At 54.1% G+C, this 14,660-nt stretch overlaps 4 protein-coding genes across 4 annotated transcripts; 3 read left to right on the forward strand and 1 right to left on the reverse strand.

Moving 5' to 3' along the window:
- Positions 1–1,953: 1,953 nt before the first annotated feature.
- On the forward strand, positions 1,954–3,880 carry CCMA1212_004323 (Mitogen-activated protein kinase hog1; the record flags this gene model as incomplete). The annotated part of the gene is made up of 9 exons (XM_073701632.1): positions 1,954–2,209; positions 2,302–2,349; positions 2,460–2,589; positions 2,723–2,766; positions 2,827–2,926; positions 3,016–3,372; positions 3,428–3,506; positions 3,566–3,749; positions 3,805–3,880. Coding segments are annotated over 9 exons (1,272 nt in total), but the record flags the coding sequence as incomplete, so codon positions are not given.
- Positions 3,881–5,571: 1,691 nt separating this feature from the next.
- On the forward strand, positions 5,572–6,815 carry CCMA1212_004324 (uncharacterized protein; the record flags this gene model as incomplete). The annotated part of the gene is made up of 2 exons (XM_073701633.1): positions 5,572–5,734; positions 5,821–6,815. Coding segments are annotated over 2 exons (1,158 nt in total), but the record flags the coding sequence as incomplete, so codon positions are not given.
- A 4,760-nt stretch (positions 6,816–11,575) lies between these two features.
- On the forward strand, positions 11,576–12,634 carry CCMA1212_004325 (uncharacterized protein; the record flags this gene model as incomplete). The annotated part of the gene is made up of 2 exons (XM_073701634.1): positions 11,576–11,762; positions 11,964–12,634. 2 exons carry the CDS (start codon positions 11,576–11,578, stop codon positions 12,632–12,634), a joined length of 858 nt encoding a protein of 285 aa, XP_073559573.1.
- Positions 12,635–13,375: 741 nt separating this feature from the next.
- On the reverse strand, positions 13,376–14,514 carry CCMA1212_004326 (Pyridoxamine 5'-phosphate oxidase; the record flags this gene model as incomplete). Its single annotated transcript, XM_073701635.1, has 2 exons — positions 13,376–14,202; positions 14,394–14,514. 2 exons carry the CDS (start codon positions 14,512–14,514, stop codon positions 13,376–13,378), a joined length of 948 nt encoding a protein of 315 aa, XP_073559356.1.
- Positions 14,515–14,660: the final 146 nt, after the last annotated feature.

A 14,660-nucleotide genomic window follows, 5' to 3' on the forward strand; every position in this document is an offset into this window, starting at 1 on the left:
GGTAATCATTCGCACATACATACGAGTATGTACATGCATACACGCAAGAGGCCTGCCTGCCTTGGAGCCCTGGGGGGGCAAGGGTCTGGGTGATCAATCATGACATTTAGGCACTTGGAGGGGGAGGGGGAAAACCCATGAGATTTGGGGGCGCACGATGTCGTCACCGGGAGCTTTGCCCGTCCCTGGAGAAAAAAAAAAAGCTGGCTGACCTCGGAACTTTTTGCGGGGCGTGAGTGACGGGGCATGGAATTTTTGGGCTATGACGATGATGGATGTTGGCAAGTCCCTGGAAAAGAGACCGGGAGGGAGGAAAGTTTAGGCATGGCTACCTAGATAGCTTGTCATCGTGGGATTTGAGTTGGTGGTCTGGGGGCATGGGGGTGATGATGAGATGTGAGCCCTGGCTTTGACGGAGGGAGAGGGAGACATAAGGCGGGTGTGTGCGGTCTTGGGTAGTTTGAGATGTTTTGTCTGGTTTGTCTGTTTGTTTGACTGACTGACTGCTGTGCGCCTCAACGAACGACAAGACCAAGAGACTTGGATCGAAGGGCATATACAGCACTACGGATACAAAGATTACAAGCAGCGGTTTCATCCAAGGACCTGGCGCCAGACGAAAGAGGGACACGGCATTGGTTGGCCTTGGAACGAGGAAATCCCTGGATCCGCGACCAATATCCCGATCGATCGCCTGAGACGGCCGCATAAAATACCTAAAGTAAGGGTGAACGAGCTTTTCCCGCCTTGGAGCACCTCTCTCTCCATTTCTTGGTCGCAAGGTTCAAATACTGGGGACCGTTCTCTGCCTTGGAATCAATTCCTGGATTCTCTTGTTCTCTCTTCTTTCCTCAAATATCCCGTTTGCTCATCACGGCATTGCTGTTCTGCGTCAACTTTGGTTTTATTTTTCGAGAAAATCTTGGTTTCACTCTTTTTTTCGCCCGCGTCCCACTGAGGCGAGAATCTATCGACCGAAAGGAAACGGACGGGTGACATTCAGTGGCCTTTGCGTTCTGGCAGTTGCTTCCAGGGAACGAGTACATACACGTAAGTTGCAAATCTGGGCGGACGAGCACGAGAAACATAAGGGAGAGAAAGTCGTATAAAGAAGAAAGAAGGGAGAGAAGCAAGCAAGCGCTTGTTGGGCTCAGGCATCAGATCCTGGTTCTGCCAAACCGAAAGTCCCAAGTCCCCTGTTCGCTCCTGTTGACTCACTTGTTACCCCGCGCAGTTGCGCTTCTTCCAAGTTTCTTCCTTGCTGAATCAAGCACCAACTGCCGAAGCTACAAATGAGCACCCACTGACGAACGATTCGGTGTTCTTGTTTTCTCTTCAGTCCAGGCTCTTTTTCTTCAAGACTTGACATTCGCCGTCCTCTCGAACATCCGTACGGGTTTACATTCGGATTCGCTAGACGCCCGCGGAAGTTCCCTCTTACTGCATACCGTTGTGTGTGTTGCTTGATTTTTTTTCTAGGCGGCTTTATTACAGACAGGCCTCTGAGCTGTTAGGCCCCGCCTTTTGGTGCTGGGCTGCAAGATCCGCTGTGCGAGACCAGGGAGAATCGACGGCTTTGCCCCGATCGCAGCGAGCGACGAAACAACGAATCGATCAGAATCATCACAACAACGGCAGAAAACACCAAAAGATACAGGCGAAAAGTCATCATCGAATTAACCAAAAAAAAAAAAAAAAGATCCGAGCAATCATCATCATCACATCGACTTGTTTGCTGGCATCGCATAAGATTGACTGCATCTCGTCACGAATTGAAGCGCCGAGATCGAGATTGCAGCTGCAACCAGTCACAGCCAGGCCCAGCCCGCTGTTTAAGGAGCCCCCCGCCCTGCTAGCAGCCAGCGAGTGGAACTGCTATAATCCTGCGCCTTGCAAGTTACCACCGCCTGCCTGGTTCTTGTTCTTGCAACCGAGCCGACAAAAAGCATCAGCAGCAACATCACCTATCCATCTCCCAGGGAGGGGTTCGATCCAGCTCTGCTCTCGCAACTCTCCGCTTCCATCTCCGCAATCCTCGTCCTTCGTTCCGCCATCACGCTGCGTCGACTCTACGCTCTCTGAGCATCACCACTTCTTCTCCGTCCTCTGAAGCCGCATTTCCCCGCCATCACGAGCCAAATCGATCCGTCACAATGGCCGAATTTGTGCGTGCGCAGATCTTTGGCACCACCTTCGAGATCACCTCACGGTAAGGCCAAACAGCCAGGGAGCCCGCGCTCGATCGGACACGCAGACGCGCGTTGGAGAGACGCAGTTTGAGGCTGATTTTCATTCGTCCAGGTACTCGGACCTTCAGCCCGTGGGCATGGGAGCCTTTGGTCTCGTCTGGTGAGTTTCCGTCCCCCCCTCCCTCCCATTGTCGAGATGGCCTTTTTCTGCGGCCCGGGGGAACTGAACCCATGCTAACTCGCGACGCTTCCCCTCCCCCGCCGAAACAGCTCTGCGCGAGACCAGCTCACCAACCAAAATGTCGCCGTCAAGAAGATCATGAAGCCCTTCAGCACGCCCGTACTCGCTAAGCGGACGTACCGCGAGCTGAAGCTGCTCAAGCACCTCCGACACGAGAATGTATGCGCTTTTGCGATTTTTTTTTTCATGGGGTTTTCCCATTGCATCGCTGGGTTCGGCTGACGATGACGTCCGCTGGATCTGGCTCCCCATAAGCTCCATGTGCATCGTGCTGACATGGAGTTCCGCATAGGTCATCTCTCTTAGCGACATCTTCATCTCTCCCCTCGAGGACATGTACGTACAATGACGTCTGCTTGACTTCTTCTTTTCGCCCGCTCTAACATTGCTTCGCAGCTACTTCGTCACAGAGCTTCTTGGCACCGACTTGCACCGATTATTAACCTCCCGACCGCTCGAGAAACAATTCATCCAATACTTCCTCTACCAGATCATGGTATGCGATGGCACAGACCTCTCCATCGGCGACAGCCGGCATTTCTCAAAATATCGCAGCCCCAGCAGCTAACAGATGCGTCTCCATAGCGAGGCCTGAAATATGTCCACTCGGCCGGCGTCGTCCACCGCGATCTCAAGCCCAGCAACATCCTCGTCAACGAAAACTGCGATCTCAAGATTTGCGACTTTGGCCTTGCCCGAATCCAGGACCCGCAGATGACGGGCTACGTGTCGACACGATACTACCGCGCCCCCGAGATCATGCTCACGTGGCAAAAGTACGACGTCGAGGTCGACATCTGGAGCGCCGGGTGCATCTTTGCCGAGATGCTCGAGGGCAAGCCCCTGTTCCCGGGTAAGGACCACGTGAACCAGTTCTCCATCATCACCGAGCTGCTGGGCACGCCACCGGACGATGTGATCAACACTATTGCTAGCGAGAATGTGAGTTTCCTGTGTGAGACGGTTTCGTTGGCGGCGGTGACTGATTGTCCTTTAGACGTTGCGGTTCGTCAAGTCGCTGCCCAAGCGCGAGAGGCAGCCTCTGCGAAACAAGTTTAAGAATGCAGACGACTCGGGTAAGGACTCGAGAAAAATATGACTGCTATACACTGAAAGATGTACTGACCAGAGACAGCCGTCGATCTCTTGGAGCGAATGCTCGTCTTCGACCCCAAGAAGCGAATCACGGCCACCGAGGCCCTGGCCCACGAGTACCTCGCGCCGTACCACGACCCTACCGACGAGCCCGTGGCCGAGGAGAAGTTTGACTGGAGCTTCAACGATGCCGACCTTCCCGTTGACACCTGGAAGATTATGATGTACGTCGAACATCTACCGGCGCGCCATTGACTTTTATTCTGACTTGAATCGCAGGTACTCGGAAATTCTGGACTACCACAACATAGAGGGTGGTGTTCCAAACATGGACGAACAGTTCCCGCCGCAATAGATTGACAACCTGGAGGACCAGACTCGGATTACAGGGTGGCATACAGGAGTTTGAACCACTGCACGGAAGACGGATACAGGGACGCGCGGCAGTACCCAGACAGACGAGACCGTTACACGGCTCGCGAGGGCCATTGCTCCTTGTTCCGCGACCTATGCTTTTGCAGTTTCCGGCGTTGGGGAGGGCAAGACTGGCATGGAGGGGATAGGGGAGGCTATCAGGAAGGGTTAAATACGTAAAGACTTGTGATTGTGTGCAGCGACGATAAAATATACGAAGAAACGGGCTTTTCCCTTTTGTTACTGTTACTCTGTTGGCTCACGTCTCCGATGTGTGAGGCTTGTCAGAGCGGAGAGGCCCAGATGGCACTGCAAAGCAGGAGAGAGAGGCACCGCCTCAGCCTGGTTTCGGATGAGATGCCAAGGGGGTTTTTCGACTTGGCCACCAAGGCGAAGTGGTGAGGTCGACTCCATGGCGAAGTACATATCAAGTAGCCAATCATATGGCGTGGATATAGACTTGAGGCTGCTTGTGATCGGTGAACCTGCGAGGTGGAGTTGCTTGCAAGTCGTACCGGGAGAGCCTCACCTTCATTGACTGTACACAAGGGGCGGAGCCTGTAGAGCGGGACAAGGGGTGGTTCAGACGCGGAACACTATCCTGCATTTCTCCATAAGCATGAGGAGAGAAGTGAGGGGAAACAGGACCAATCCTAGGGGAACACACGTTAGATGCAGGATACCATTCTTACCCAGTCTCCCCATATTGTTACGAGGTAATAGTAGATAGTTAGTAGTAGGTGGTACATAGGTATATGTGGTTATTCCCGATGGCCATATAGAGGCGAGATGGGGAGCGTATGTGTGGTTTGGGTGCTGTAATAGGGCAGTGCGAGTTTTACGTGGAGTGTGATACAGGTAGGTCTTGGGTCGTCTTTGTGGTCGCATTCGGGACGTGAGACGAGTGGACGGGGCTGGATGGCTGGAGTGGATGTGGATGTGACAGGGGAGAGAGGCGGTGCCTTTTTGGCTGGCTGGCCGCCTGATTCTCTTTTTTTCTTTTTGGGATATCTTGGGTGCATTGCCACTTTTCTTGTCTTTTTTTTCTTCTTTTTGAGCTTGAGGTTGTTGCGTTTTGTTGCTTTTGATGATTTATGGGGAGAGTGAAGAAGTAGAGGATACTACTCTTTTGGGTGTGATTGATGTTTTGGTGCATGATTTGAGCCGCGATGGCTGTCAAGAAGGATTTGACGGTTGGGGCGCCGTGCTATTGTCCGAAGCTGGAGGTCGTTTGTTGGCGGGATTTAGGTATGCCTTGTCCTTTTGTTTGCGGTGCCCATGTTGCGTTTGACCTTGCGTTGAAGGACTGCTGGTGTTTTCGGGGATGCACTTGTCAATGAGTTTTTTCGATTTTGAAGAAGGATGGGTGGAATACCTTGGGTTATGGTGGTGTTGGACTGGACGAAGAGGCTGACTTTGTGTGTGGTGTATAGGATCGGGCAAACAACAGACGAAAACGGAGTATCTCTCTGTAGAGGAGATTTCAAAGGGGGAAAGGGGGGCGTTTGCGGAGGCTGATGTTGTGATAATGTGAGTCCCTCTCTCTTCCTGTCCTTTCTTTTTCTCTTTCTCTTTTCAAGGGAGGGGGGAGGTGGTGATGGCTGGAGGTTGTCTGACAGGTAAAGAGACAGATATGCCGAAGGAGACAAGGTGCGCAGATGTCCTTGCTGCAGGGCCGCGTTTGGGAGCAAGTTTCTCGTGCCGCGGAGCTGGTGGACGACGTTGGCGAGGAGGTCGAATGGGTATTTTGGGTATCAGGATGTTGTTGATGAGCATGGGCTGAGGACGGGAACAAGTGAGTATCGAGCATCCCTAACTATTCAACTTGTCTTGACTCCCTTTTCAAATACAGAGACGGATTGTTAATTGTGTATGCTGCAGTCGCCTGGACGCGCTTCATGGTCAAGCGCATCAGCAAAGTCCTCGACAAGCACGGCCACGACGAGATCCAATACCACTGGGTCAAGCTCAACGCCTTCACGCGCTGGCACTCGCCATCACCATCACCATCGTCGTCGTCGTCGTCGTCCAGCCCCCAGCGTCGTCGTCACCGGACCGAAGTCATCCTCTTCGACCACGCGCAGTTTGCGCGGCTGGTGGGCGCCTCGCTGCTGCGGGACGTGAACCCGCGCGAGCTGGGGGACCCATTCTGGGTGTATCCCAGCATGGTGGACGAGATGGTGCAGCTGCACGACGTGACGATCTGGGAGTCGCGCAACCTGATTCGGGACTTTGAGAAGAGGAGGGCGTTTTATCGGTTCCAGCATAGTTATCTGCATGAGATTCCGAGGCATTTGACGCATGTCAATGAGACGGTCTATGTGACGGAGTCGGTGCTCGCGAGCATAGAGAAGAGCCACAATCATTTTCTCAATACAAAGTCCATTCTCGACAACTACAACAACAACAACAACAACAACAACAACAACAACAACAACATCTCGAAACACGAGGAGCAGAGCGCAAGGCCAGCGGCATCATCGTCGCCAAACCTAGTCTTCCTCAACATCCAGCGCCGGCTGGACGCCTTCCACAGCATGCTGACCAACCTGCGGCACCGCGCGCAATCCAACAGCGCGCGCATCACCAACGAGATGGCACTGACGTACAACGACGCGGCGCGGGTGGACTCGTCGGCGATGAGGGCGATTTCGCTGGTTGGACTGGTGTTTCTGCCGGCGGCGTTTGTGGCGGCGATCTTCAGCACGTCGTTTTTCAACTTTGATGCCCCGACGGGGGTGTGGAGGCTTTCGGGGCAGTTTTGGATCTATTGGGCGGTTGCGGTGCCGTTGACGGCTTTGACGGTTGTTTCGTGGTTTTGGGGGACGTGGTGCTTGGATCGGGTTTGGCCGGGGTGGAGGAGGTGGGTTGAGTGAGGTGCAAAGGGGATTGAGGGATGGTGGGATGGTGGTGAGATGGAGGGTGTTTTGGGTGGGAGATGTTCTTTTGGTTGGCGTTTTGGCTTTACACGATGTATGGCGTGTCTGGTCACGATCGAGGTATTCAGTCAGGATACTATATTATGAGACATGAGATATGAATGTTTAGTTATCAGATGACATGAAGGAGGTATGGTTGACGATATCTTGATGGTCAACATCGTCCTTGTCTGTTACATGTTGTTGTAGTGTGGTCGTCGTTTGTCCGTCGAGCCTCAACTGTTATGCAAGGAGCTACATATATAGCATCTCTATACTTCGTACAGTATGTGCTACCTTCTCTTTATCGATCAACAAGATGCGTAAGCGCTATGACACTGACAGAGCCTGGCGTAGGAATCTGGCACAGGATAATGTGGGATGGATCCCCCGAGACACCGGGTGTAAGTGAGGCCAGCTCTCGACGACTTCACCTCTGCTGAGATATAAGCTCATGTTCAGATGTATATAGTTCGAATAATGGCTCCCCTCTCAGTAATTCACCCAGACACCACCAGGTAAGCTTAAAATAGTCAGTCACATTGAGAGAGAGCAAAACAGGTTTCACCCAAATCACGACAGCACCGTATCCATCCAAGCAGTCGCAAATTGGAGTCATCCGCATGGAGCAGCTTCAGAAGGTCAGAGTCGCCATTCGATTGGCGCGAGGAACAAGGGTCCAAGCGGCCGTGTGAATGACATTCCCTTGCGGCTGACAGAACGTGTCTGCGTGCCATCTATTTTCGAGGCGGCTTGTTTGCCAGCCGGCATCTGACAAGCCCGGTTGGCGATGCTTGTCTTTCTAGTGGGACGAGCTGGAGGTGGAATATGCCTACGCTAGGAAAAGAGGGCTCTTGGTGAATTATGAGGCGGATGGTTGGCAAGCCACGTCGATGCGGGTTTGCGGCTTATTGGAGTCAATGGATGTCTATATGGCTGCAATATTCGTTGGAATATTGGGGACGGTGGACTTGGAGTTGTCATGTATTTGGCTCGTACGTGGCAAGCGGTTTGCAGGATAACAGGGAATAGAGCAAACATGAACATACGTTAAGACCAACCATGCGCACATAAATGCGACATCCATCACCAATGACTACATCTAAATGGTGCTCGTATTAGTCCAATGTGTGTCTATATTTATTTTGCGGTCCCTGTGTCTTGCAAAGCGCCTGCGTGGTCACTGCCATTGTCGTGCAAGCTGCTGAGTTTCTATGTCTAGACGCTGCTAGCAGCAGTTGTTGGGCTGTGGCGAGGCTTCGTGTCCAGGAGGGAAAAGACTTGTGGTGTACGAGGTGGATTGTTCAAGGTGGCAGAGCCTCTCAATGGTTGATGACGTAATATGAGTGCCGCGATAGGGATTTTTCCAATTCAATGCACTGACTGCTCCTTCCAAAGAAGCAGTATTTGGTCAGCGATGCAACGGCAGGACCAGAGAGGGGCACCTTCCCACGGTTACTCCCCATTTTGATGTCCAGACACACACCAAGACCCAAAAATCATCCCAACCTCTTTCTGAAGTTCCTCTTTCATCCCTTCGTCACCTCGGACATCATCATTCCACATCCCCTGACTATCAGTTCGCAGAACCCCCAGAGAAGATCTTGGCGTCTCCATCCAGGAACTGCAGATGCCGAGCATTGCCACATACGTTGAGCACGCAAGAACGCTCCCAGGAACCAGAAAGCCAGTAGCTTCACCGGCCCCGCCAGTCCAGCTCAGCCTCAATCGATATGCCGGAGCCACCAACCACTTCACCTCGTGCTGCTGCAGCCAATTTCTTTTTTTATGCCCTCATTCTCGCCGAAATCTGCGGCCAATTTGGATGCCCCCAGGCCAAATGATCCGCGGCAGCATCGGCAAACGGGGTGCGAATCGCGACAATCCTGAGCTAGCTGGACTCCACCGTTTTCTGGATCAGCTTGCGTGGTTCCTGATCAACGATTTCGGTTCGTGCTGCTCCCGTATGGCCTGCATTGACACTGCTCGTGCTTTGAACACTAATGCCAGTCATGGAGGATGCTTCCCAAGGCTCCGTATATTCTTTCAGATTCCCACTCGTCACTTGCGTTACCAACCAGAGCGTGCTGTGCACCTTTGCACGACGCAGGCGGTCCTTCTACGTAGTACGTTTCTGGGGAAAATCGTTGGTAATAAGGTTTCCTTGTGAGACCGTCATCAGATGCTCCGTGTCGGTCGCACGATGCTAGTGGACCGGGCTTCGATCTTTGTCCAGTACTTCCTGGGCTTGGGAATCGTCCCACTAACACCAATGACAGATGAAAATATCCGCAGCTCTCGTCATCTTGCTGCAAGCGTCGCTAATACTGCCAAGAGAGGAGAGTAATCTGGTTTTCGAGCTGATTGAGTGGCTAGTGAAGCAATCTCGCTTTTACATCTGGCTGAACCAAGACGGGGTGAGCTAAGAAGGAATCGATTCCAAAAATATATACTCGGCACGGCCACGCTGGGAAGATGCCAGCACGACGCACAAAGTAACACCGCAGATGTTGCTCCGAGTTCGATTCGACGGCATCCCGGCATCGTCATATCCCCGGCATGCGACGATAACTAACGATTAAAGGGGTCAATGATGTTTGTTCGCCGCGTCTCCACCGTGGGAAGACAGTCGCATGCAAACGGTGGTGGTTTAGCCGTTGAACTTGTGGCCCACGCGCCGGCAGAGCGGTTTAAATCCCGCTTTGGGACGCACTGTTTCCAAACGACGACGGCATAATAGTGCTTCTCGTACGAGCCGAAGAAGCAAAACCAGAGGGGGCTCGTATTCACCGTTGGCCCGCCAGGGACCATGACGTTTAAGCACTCCGGGCCAGAAAGGGGGGCCCGCCAGACACACCGGGCCGAATCGGGGGAGCTCCAGTGGACAGCGGCAGCAGGAGATGTAAAGCTGCACGTTGGAAAGCGAACGAAACATCTAGCCTTGCCATCTCGAACATGTGCGGAGGACTATAGTATGGACAAACAAAAACGGGGTTTGGCTGTAAGCGAAAATGGACCCATGAAAGCACGACAAAGGACTGCATTCACCGCCTGCTACCGCTGCAACGCTACAGAAAACGGGGAGAAAATCATACGTGATGACAGGCAAGGGATGCCATGGCGCGTGTGGTTCACCGATTGTGTGTACCTGCAGTCTGCAGATGCTTCGGTTGCAGCCCTTCTTCCCGTACCTGGACACGATGCGGCGTGCTCCGTGCTGGAGCGTACGATATGTTGTCATGACGAACGTGAACCGCCACAGAGTCGATCCGATGGCGTCGTCAATACACAACTTCTGGCGCAACGCCTTGTTGATTCGCCGACTGCGTTGCACGGACCGGCACGAGTGCTGTCTGTGTACTCGTACATCTTCTTCAGGGATTTCGGCCTCGAGACATGCAGCTGCTCCCGAACACAGCTTTGGCCCCGACATGACGACTTGGCTGCATGCTTGGGGTTGCCTTGTTTCCCCATGTCTTCGTCTCTCTACCCGTGACGGTTTGTGTGACACGTTGTGCGACCAAGACCGTGCTCCGAGCATGCGAGACTAAGAATAGAAGGGGGATGACCTGTTGGAAGACAAGATTGGTGAGCAAATAAGCTTTTGGGATTGCCGGCTCCTCATTGATCAGACACGCACATGCTCACATCTCACATGCAGCTGCGAAAAGAAGGGTCTGGCCTTGGGCTGAGGAGCGAAACGCCTTGCGGCTGCGAAACGGGATGATGAGATGAGGCGTGTCTGGTGAATGCTAATTTGACCACAGATTTAGATTTACATCAAGGGATTGGTGCCATCACAGACGTCTACCACGACGAGTTACTCCCTTGGGACTGATCGAAGTACTACGGGCTTGTCTGAGCATCCGGGTTTGACGGGCTCGTCTGAGCATCCGGGTTTGACGCAGGCTGGAGCATCCATCCCTTGATTCTGGGAGCGGTTCGGTCTGTGCTCAATGCAGCGGACTGCGTTGCCGCCCATTCGCTGGAAGTGCTGGAGCCCCCCCAACCCCCCCTGGAAAGGTCCCCTAGCGTGGATGCTTTAGGCGGTCGCTCCGCTGGCACTCTAGCGGCTCTAGCGGGTGCGCCACCGCACCATGGCTGGGCTCCCTGGCCTTGGCATCGCCTCCGCTGAGAGTCAGCGGCGACTCAGCCTTATCCCGAGGGGAACCTGAATGAATGGGGGCTTCTCCTGGGCTCTGCTTCCGCTAGCAGGCGAGTGCTGGACATACAGTACGCATACGAGGCACCCCCTGTCGCTGCTTCTTATATCTAGCTCACCGATCTTCCATCCTGCTTCTCGATTCACTGCTCTCTCCGCTCGCCCAGCTGCTTTATGTTGATTGGCATTGCTCGTTTGGACGCTGATGAATCTTGGCCCCTTGCTCGCGTGATCAGCTACCGCTCCCGACCATCGAATCGTTTCCCCGGCCGCTGCCTGTACCTACTTATTCAGGCCTCCTCCCCACCGCGACCACGGCACTCAATTGCTACCTACGAAACCGAAACAAGAGACGAAAGAAAAAGCGGCAAAGACGAAAGAAACCAAGAGAGAGATAGGGAGCAAAGGAACAACAGAAAGAGCAAGGAAATACCACATCTGCTCGGTTCTCTCACCAAGAGAAGCGCTCCTTCGGCTGGCCAGCAAACCATGGGAAGCGGCCCTACCAGACCTGAACTACACCAAATTCCAAGCATAGCACCTCCATACAGCAACGATGCAGCGACGAGGTAACCGTGACGTGCGCTTTGCGGCCGACGATGACGACGATTATGAGTACGAGCGCACCAGCTTCACATACCGGCCGCTGTCCCGGCTGCCCACACCGCCTCCCACGCTGAGCAAGCCGCTGGTGGTGGACCAATCGCTCGAGGACGATGACACGCTGAATCCGCGATACCGAGGTCAGTTTGGATGACCATGTTTCCTAACCTTTTTCTTCAATTTCACCCGCTGCTCGTCTCGTCTCGTTTCGTCTCCTGCGTCTCTGATCCTGCATGGACGCGGAATTCGGAACGATGCGACTCTGCACTCTAGGCTCGCATCTTGCATTGCTTTTTTTGGGGGAGGGACCAAGCTTGCTAACTGTCTTTGGTTCTCTGCAGGTCCCGCCATCCACCTCGTCAATCTGATTCCCGCATCGGCGTCGCTGGCAACCGCATCCGTTTCCTTTGTCCAGGCCATGCTGTCGCGGGCCGAGCTGTCCATGGAGATGCTGGCCCTGGCCGTCTGCATCCTCGACAGCCTCGACACCAAGTTTGCGCGCACATGGCGGCTGTCGTGCCCGCTGTCATGCCCGCTGAGCACGGACGACATTGACTCCCCGGCTGCGGCATCACCATCCCTTAGCAAGCGCCACTCTCTTCCGCCGAGGCCGCGCGACGTTCCCCAGCGGCAGCTTCACATTGACTCTGTCCGCCCCGAAATCATCATCCTGGCGGCCCTCGTCATCGCAGCCAAGTTTACGCAGGACCCGCAGCAGCCGCCGCAATTCTACCGTCTGGCCTGGGGTCGCGGCCTGTGGTCCAACGAGCAGCTCAACGTGACGGAGCGGTGCATCATGGAGAGCCTCGACTACCGCATCCTGCCGCTGTGCGAAGACGACTGCCTTACCGACGCCATGGTGGACATGCAGCTGGCCGCCGAGCTCGAGACTGGGCAGCGGTGGAACATGGCCCGCCAGCCCACGCCGCCGGATAGTGCGGCTAGCAGCGACTGCGAGTTCGTGCCGAGCCATAGCCGGTCCAAGACGACGGTTGGCTTTGCGCCTCGATGATGGGAAAAAAAAAACAGGATGACGACTAAATCCCTCAAAGCAGAAGCTGGAGAGGGTGTCCATATTTGACGATTCATTGACATAGCGATGGCATCTTTGATCTTTGGTCTTGTCCGTTTATAACATTTGGTCTTCTTTTTTCGTCGTCTTTTTGCAAAAGATTTGCCTAGCATGTTTCAGCACATGAGCATATTTACAAGGGCGTTTTTGGGAGAATCGCAAGCGTGGAGCAATCTCTGGGTTGAGTGCATCTTGCTTTTTTGGGACACCAGCATCATCATGTATGGTGATGGGTTTGCCTTGCAAATGGGATCTTGTCACTCGGGAAGAGGGGTCTCCTGAGTTGGGGTATCATACCATTGTCTTTTTTTTGGATGGATTGGCCATCTATCATACCACTTTATCTACCTTTTAGTTGGTTTATATTTGAGTAGTACTAGTAATCACTTGCCGCTGCGATGGCATATGATATTCACAATATGATGGTCTTCCGTTGATGCTTACCCATATGTTGGCCCTATGGTGTTCAGATCTATCTCTGTCGGTGAAGTTGTTAATTTTCAAGGATCCGTTTTTGGGACTGCATTACATGACACAACCCTCCTATTTCTTCTCAGAGAGTAGGATGTCGCTGGATTCTATACCAAACATGTTGCATTCGTCTAATTATACATGTATATAAATACCATGCAAGTCAAGGGGAAAAAAGGCCCAACACTTCACATCCGAAAGACAGACAAATCAAGGACTCAGCCTCTCCAGCCTCCACCTACCCTCCTTGCCGTCCACGCCCTCCTCCCACTCGTACACGAAGCGGTCGTGCAGCCTGCTCTCCCTGCCCTGCCAGAACTCGACGCGCTGCGGCACGAGGCGGAGGCCGCCCCAGAAGTCGGGCACGGGGATCTTGTCCTGGCCCTTGAAGCGCTCCTCGACCTCCTTGACCCATTCCTCCAGCTGGGCCCTCCCGTCGTCGTCGTCCTCCTCCTCCTCCTCCTCATCGTCCGCGACGGCTTGGTCGGGGTTGGAAGACGGCTTGTCGACGCCGTTTGCTGCTAGCTGCTGCGCGCTCTCGGCAGATGCAGATGCTTGTCGTGCCTTTTTGGGCTTTGGCGTGAGGACGGTAGACTGGCGACTGGCCCACGCGCCGATGCGGCTGCCCCTGACGCGGGTGTCAAAGTACGTCTGGCTCTCCTCGCGGGAATTCGTCTCCGTTATGCCCTCGACGCGGACCTGGCGCTGGAGGGGCGGCCAGTAGAAGACGAGGCTGGCGTGCGGGTTGGTGGCGAGGTCGCGGGCTTTGCGGGAGGTGCCGAGGTTGGTGTACATGACGAAGCCGTGGGCGTCGAGCTCCTTGAGGTAGACGACGCGGGAGGAGACGCGGCCCGAGGGGAGCTCGGCCGTTGACAGGGTGCAGGCCTCGGGCTGGGAGATGGAGGGCGTGCGCTGGGCGAGGGAGAACCAGGCGTGGAACTGGGGGATGGGGGAGTGAGGGTTGAGGTCCCGCCTGTGAAGACGGGAGAGGGTGAACTGGGGGGCTTGGCCGTGGGGTTGGTGGCCTGCTGGGGCGACTTTTTGGGGGGAAGTCGAGTTAGCTTTGTCTTGGTTTGATTGATGGTGATGGTGAGATTTGGTGTTGAGGGGGGTGTGAGATGAGGTGAGGTGAAGGCACGAGATGTGTGTGACTGAGCGGTTTTGAATCGATGAGTGAGAGGGGAGAGAGAGAGTGGGAGGGAAAGAGATGTGAGGTAGAAGTACGTACAGATGAGCTTCTCCTCCTCGGCAGTCACCGTCGAAGGCCGTCGATACAGCGCCATCCTAGCCTTTGTCGTCGTCGTCGTCGTCCAAGTAGAGCCGAATTGTCGCACGCCCTGCACTCGCATCAAGAAACTTCGACGAAAGCCTCAAATGCCTTCCCACGCTGAAAAGTCACAACCAAGACACACAGATCTCTTCTATTTCGTCTCGTGAAAAGAAACCAGTAGGCAGGAAAATCGGAACCCTCTTCAAGCGAGATATGTGTGACTCT

The sequence above is a fragment of the Trichoderma ghanense genome, assembly GCF_004382785.1.
Source record: "Trichoderma ghanense strain CCMA-1212 chromosome Unknown scaffold_4, whole genome shotgun sequence".
Taxonomy (NCBI): Eukaryota; Fungi; Ascomycota; class Sordariomycetes; order Hypocreales; family Hypocreaceae; genus Trichoderma; species Trichoderma ghanense.